The sequence below is a fragment of the Carlito syrichta genome, unplaced genomic scaffold, assembly GCF_000164805.1.
Source record: "Carlito syrichta isolate Samal-C Ts95f unplaced genomic scaffold, Tarsius_syrichta-2.0.1 Scaffold135781, whole genome shotgun sequence".
Lineage (NCBI taxonomy): Eukaryota > Metazoa > Chordata > Mammalia > Primates > Tarsiidae > Carlito > Carlito syrichta.
In genome coordinates, this window is record NW_007079877.1 from 1,659 (window position 1) to 7,150 (window position 5,492).

A 5,492-nucleotide genomic window follows, 5' to 3' on the forward strand; every position below is an offset into this window, starting at 1 on the left:
GGAGGGAATGTTGGAGGGGTCCGAGCCCACAGCTCACTCCAAGAGAAGGTGAGGCAGCAGAGGAGGGACAGCCGCGGCCCGCCGAGAAAAGGGCCCTTCTGCGAGGCAGAGAAGCAGCCGCTCACGCCAGCTCCCCTTCTCCATGCCCTGGCCAGGCGGCGGGGGCTATGCCAGACCCATCTCCTCCAGCACACTGCGCGGCGACTCATCCTCCTAAGGCAGAGACAGACAGAGGGTGACGCAGAGACCAGGAGAGGCGGGGGGGCAAGACAACAGCAACCATGAGGAGCAAGGAGTCAGAGGGAGGCACAGAGAGACCCGAGGGCGGAGAGAAGCCAACGTGAGCCCAAGGCTGGTCCAGCTGCGAGCCCTTGGGGAGCTCACCAGCCTCCTGGGGCTGCCCCTAGGAGCCCTGAATGGTGGCAGGTGAGTCCAGTTGAGGCCATCACCACCCGGAGAACCCAAAACCCAAAGCCCAAAGCCGGGAGCTTGGTGAGCAGGGATTCTGGCTCAGCACCCGAGGGCAAAGGGAGTGGAGCTGGGCCTGGGGGTGCCGATGGTTGCGTCCTGTTTTTTAGGGTTGGGGGAGGCAGTAGTAGGTTGGCACCAGGTGCCTGAGGGAAGGTGAACCAGACTGCAGGGAGATGAGTCATGAAGGACTGAGCAGAGCACTGTAACACACGTGTGTGTGTGTGTGTGTGTGTGTGTGTACCAGAGCCCGTGAGTCTGTGTGTTTGAAGGGGAAGCTTGTGCCAGTGAGGTGGCAAGTTCAGTTCTGCCCTCTCAGTACTGCAGAGATGAGCCCCCCCCACCTCTCCCCCTCCTCAGAGCCAGCTCAGGCTGGCTTGCTCGTCACTGCAGATTCCGGTGACTCATCTCCCTGCACCAAGGCTCAGCACTGGCATAGCAGAGAGGGGGCAGGCATAGTGGGGTGAGGGCGGGGGCGCCGGATAGCAGGGAGAACCAACATCCAGGCCCTCTCTGCCCCTGTCCCCAAAACTCCATAGCCTTTTGCTCCCGAGAAGCAGAGGCTTTTGAGAGTATGTGTGTAAAGAAAAAAAAAAAAAAAAAGGAAGGACATCAGGGAAGGAAAGAATGACCTACCATGTGCCCCTTCTCCAATTCTCTGAGCAACCCTCGACACCAAAGCAAACCCTTAACCCTTTGGCATTATGGGTTACCCAGAATATGGGGCAAAGGAGACTCAGCTGGGACAAGACACTTGGGGTCTTAGGAGCAACAAAGGAGATTACACTGAAACAAAGCACCTGGGGTCTTGGGAGGAGGGCAGAGCTCAGAACTGGGGGAGTCCAGAGGGGCTGGCCGTCACCCCTACCTCCCACCTGGGGGGTCAGGGCTTGAGGGCAAGCTGGAGTGGGGGGCGCCGTGGGGGCCAGATGCCACAGGGAGGGGGGCCCCCCTGCCGGCGGTGGGGGCGGGCAGGGTGTCCAGGGGAGGGAGGGACCCCTCCGACATGGCACTCCTCCGCCTCCTCAGGGTTCCTGGCCCGTACCTCCTGCAGCAGGTCGGCCTGCTCGATCGCCTTCAGCACACTCTTCTTGGACGTGTCCTGGACGTCGCCCCCCATCAAAAACTCATCCAGGATGAAGTAGGCCTTCTCGAAGTTGAAGATGATGTCCAGTTCACACACCTGGAGGGGGGGGCGAGGCTGAGTGGAGCTCAAGGGGCAATCCCAGCCCGATCTCGCCCACTCTTCCTCCCATCCTGGGTTCCCGCCCCAGGCCTCCTGTCCTCCCCACCAGCCCCAGGCCTTCGTACTGGGCCCGGCCTTTTCCTCTCTCCTCCTTGCCTCTTTCTCCCAGGTCATAAGACACCAGCTGCCACAATCCACCTTTTTCTGCGGCTCCCCTTGCCTGGTCCCCTGACTCTGCAACAGTGCTCACACCAGAGGCCGGGCTAGCCCCCCTCCCTAAGCACTGTGGGGCAAGGAAAGAGAAGTTTCTGGACCAAGGGCAGAAGACTTGGGTTCCGAGCAGGATTCTGCCCCTGACCAGCTAGTTATACATGTCCCTGAATGTCTCAGAGTCTCAGTTTTCTCGTCTGAAAATGGACATACCAACAGCCACTGATAGACTGGAATGAAGCGCAAACAAAAGAACATGAAAACACTTTGGGAACTGTTAAGTGGGACACCAATCATGGCGTTGTTACTATTTCCCATCTTCGATCTGAGCAGTCTGCCAGTGCCCAGGCTATATCCCAGATACGTGGATTCAGAATCTAGGAGGGGGCCGGACTTGGTGGCTCAGCCTGTCATCCCAGCACTTTGGGAAGCCGAGGCAAGTGAACTGCCGGAGCCCGTGGATTCGAGACCAGCCTGGGCAACTTGGCGAGACCTCGTCTCTACAATAAATAAAAAATTAGTCGGGTGTGGTGGTGTGCGCCTGTAGTTCCAGCTACTTGGAAGGCTGAGGCGGAAGGATCGCCGGGGCTCAGCAGATCGGTGCTGGGGTGGCCATCAGTGTGCCACTGCACTCCAGCCTGGGCGACAGAGTGCTCAAAAAACAAAAAACAGAATCTGGGAGGGTGGTGGAACCCAGACATCATTATTTTTAAAAACTCCAGAAGATTCCAATGCAAAGTCAAGACCAGGAGCCACTGATGCAAATCTGAACTTGGTCTCTGCGTGAGAAGTCCAAGCTGAGCTTTATGTGGCGATTAAGTGCCAGATTCTGCCCCCACTCCCCCGTCAGGGATGATTAAGGGACATGGCTAATAGGCTTGGAGCTTAAAAGCGGAGATTAACCACTGTTCTTACTGATCCAACTTCACTTCTTTCTGAGACTTCCAGGGCAGAGACCAGATGGGCCTTAAAGTTTAGCAGAAAAGGGGTGGCTGGGTACGAAAACTGGGGTGGGAGGAGAGACTCACGCTGCCGAAGTATTTGTCCAGGAGCTCTACGTATCGGTGGATCAGCTCCAGCGTGATGAGCTCATTGTCTTGGCCCTCAATGGCACAGCAGAAGTAGAGGCTGGCATATCTGAGGAGAGGCACAGAGAAGCACAGCTGGGAGCTTGCTTCAGGATCCAGGCATTCTGGGCTCAAACGTCCCACCGACCCAGGGTCTGTGCCCAGTGCCTGGACACAGGTTGGGGTGGCCCTAGGGCATGCCTTGGTGCCCACTCACAAGCAGGCAAAGACACATGCTCTCTCCTTCTTGCCCTCTGACCCGCTCAGTTTGACTCAGCAAAAACCTGAGCCAACGAATTCACCTGCTCAGAGAAGAAGGAACCGGAAGGGTGTGTGTGGGTGTGTGTGTGTGTGTGTACGTGCGTGTGTGTTGGGGAAAACGGGATAGGACATGGGACTGCAAGGGACACATGTAGCGGACAAGATGTGACCTACAGGGACAGAATGTGCGTGTGAGGTCTGAGCAAAACCAAGAGGGGAAGAACCATTTCTCCACAGAGGGTTTGGAAGGTAAAGGAAGCTGGCACTCGCGACTGTCCTCCGGATGCCCGTAGCTCCCAGGTCTCCTTGACCTACGTGACCACCACTTCTCAGCCATTTTAACCCATTGTCAAACCGAATGCAGCGAAATGGAGGCGGGTCTGAAGGCGGGTGGGGCAGTCACCTCTTATAGACAACTTTGAGGTCCCTCCACTCCAGGAAGCTGCACATCTTGGGCTTGCGAGCCAGAACCACCTGCATAAGCTCCCGAACCATCTTCTTCCGCTCCTTGTCTGAAGTTGCCAGGTACCACTTCTGCAGCCGCAGCTTTCCCTGCCGGCTGAACAGCAGCATGAATCGCATCTGGGGGTATGGAAGGGCAGAACCAGGGCTCAGAGGTCTGGTTCTCGGAGCTTCTTTCCTGCACAAACACACAGCCGCAAACGCACCCCGTCTAACCCTCTCCTACTCACAGCTCCTGCTTTCTTCAAAAAACGCAGCCCTTGCACCCAACTCTGGGCACTCCCACCAGCAGGCGCCTTCCTTTTGGGGGGAAGCCAGAGCTGTCATGTGGCTTCAAATTCTGGCTCTACTAGTTATGTAGAGCCAGCCTTGGGCAAGTATGTCTCTGGGCCTCGGCTTCCTAATCTTTAAAATGGAGATAATAAGAGGACTTACCTTTCAGAGTTGTTAGGAAGGGATTAAATGAGTTGAGATATCCAACAGTGCCCGACACAGGGCAGGCACTATGACATGTTAGATGTTCTTGTTATTATTCCCTGTTCTCCTGTTTCCTAACCCTGCTTTTCAAAGATGAGAAAGTGGCTCACACGACAAGAAGCCCACAGCTGATGCCAGAGAGGCCTGTTCTCTTCCATGTTCCTTCTGTCTGCCACCATGCTGAAATCGGGTGTTTTGTCCCCCGAGAAGCTTACTTCAATTATCCACCCCATCCTAGCCATAAGACCTAATGATGTCCAAAACACACCGCCTTCCAGTGCCAGTCCCGTGTCCGGGGGTATCCTTTTTTTTTTTAAATTTTTTATTTTATTAATTTACTTATTTATTTTGAGTTGGAGTCTCACTCTGTCATCCAGACTAAAGGGCAGTGGCCGCTCCCGGCCACCGCAGCCTCGACCTGCTGGGCTCCGGCGATCCTGCCGCCTCAGCCTTCCGAGTAGCTGGAACTACAGGCGCAAGCCACCACGCCTGGCTAGTTTTTTGATTTATTGTAGAGATGAGGTCTCGCCAAGTTGCCCAGGCGGGTCTCGAACCCGCGGGCTCAGGCCATCCGCTCACCTCGCCCTCCCAAGGCGCGGGATTACAGGCTGAGCCACCGAGCCGGCTCAGGGGCACCCTTCTTCACATCATGCGTATCCAATACCACACACAGTTTTGGGGTCCCCAAAGTCCATTCTCCTCTCCTCAGCCATCCAGGCGCTTGGCCCCCTGCCAATGCTTTAACTTTTCTTCCTTTGAGGGTGTCTCTTGCGAAGAACCCACTCTTCCCCAGACACCAGGCTGCCAATCTCCCTTTCGGTTGCTCGGTGAGGGTGGGACACACGGGGTTCCCATAGGGGATGTCTGTACAACAGACAGCAAGTCGGGTAAAGTGGGAGGGAGTGCGGAACCCTCCCTACCCCGTGCGCCCCAGCCTGCCAGTTGCAGGGGCCGGCCGCAGCCAGGAGCCAGCTCCCTCCAGCAGCTCTCCGCTCCACGGTCATTCCCAGGGCTGGAATCCCCGGGTGTGTGGCACCGCACTAGTTTAGGAGGCTAAAAACCAGCACTCGGGGGAACTGGTTGTTTGGGTGGCGGTGGTGGGGAGGCGACAGGGGGCGGCACAGGGACCGTGCGAGCGGCTAAGACGGGGCGGGCAGCGAGCAGGAAGTCGGAGGGCCCGGGTCCCGGAAGGAGAGCGGGACGGGGCGGAGAGCGAACCCGAAGCCCGGGATCCCAAAGCCGGGTCCCCGGGAGCAAAGCCCCAGAGTCCAGCTCGCCTCCCCACCCCGGCCCGGCTGCTGGGCGAGCATGGCCACGGGTGGAGGCGGGACGTTCGCTCCTCAGACCCGGAAGCCGCCCCC

General features: G+C 57.4%; 1 protein-coding gene across 2 annotated transcripts; it reads right to left on the reverse strand.

The window, feature by feature from the left end:
- Nucleotides 1–3,796, reverse strand: AP1S1 (adaptor related protein complex 1 sigma 1 subunit). 2 transcript variants are annotated; one of them, XM_008049570.1, is made up of 4 exons: nucleotides 3,596–3,796; nucleotides 2,893–3,001; nucleotides 1,514–1,651; nucleotides 1–213 (listed from the first exon to the last, which is right to left on the reverse strand). In XM_008049570.1, exons 1-4 carry the CDS (start codon nucleotides 3,772–3,774, stop codon nucleotides 166–168), a joined length of 474 nt encoding a protein of 157 aa, XP_008047761.1. In that variant the 5' UTR covers nucleotides 3,775–3,796; the 3' UTR covers nucleotides 1–165. The 2 variants fall into 2 exon arrangements, with proteins under 2 accessions (XP_008047761.1, XP_021564006.1); XM_021708331.1 differs by having other exon boundaries at nucleotides 7–210.
- Nucleotides 3,797–5,492: the final 1,696 nt, after the last annotated feature.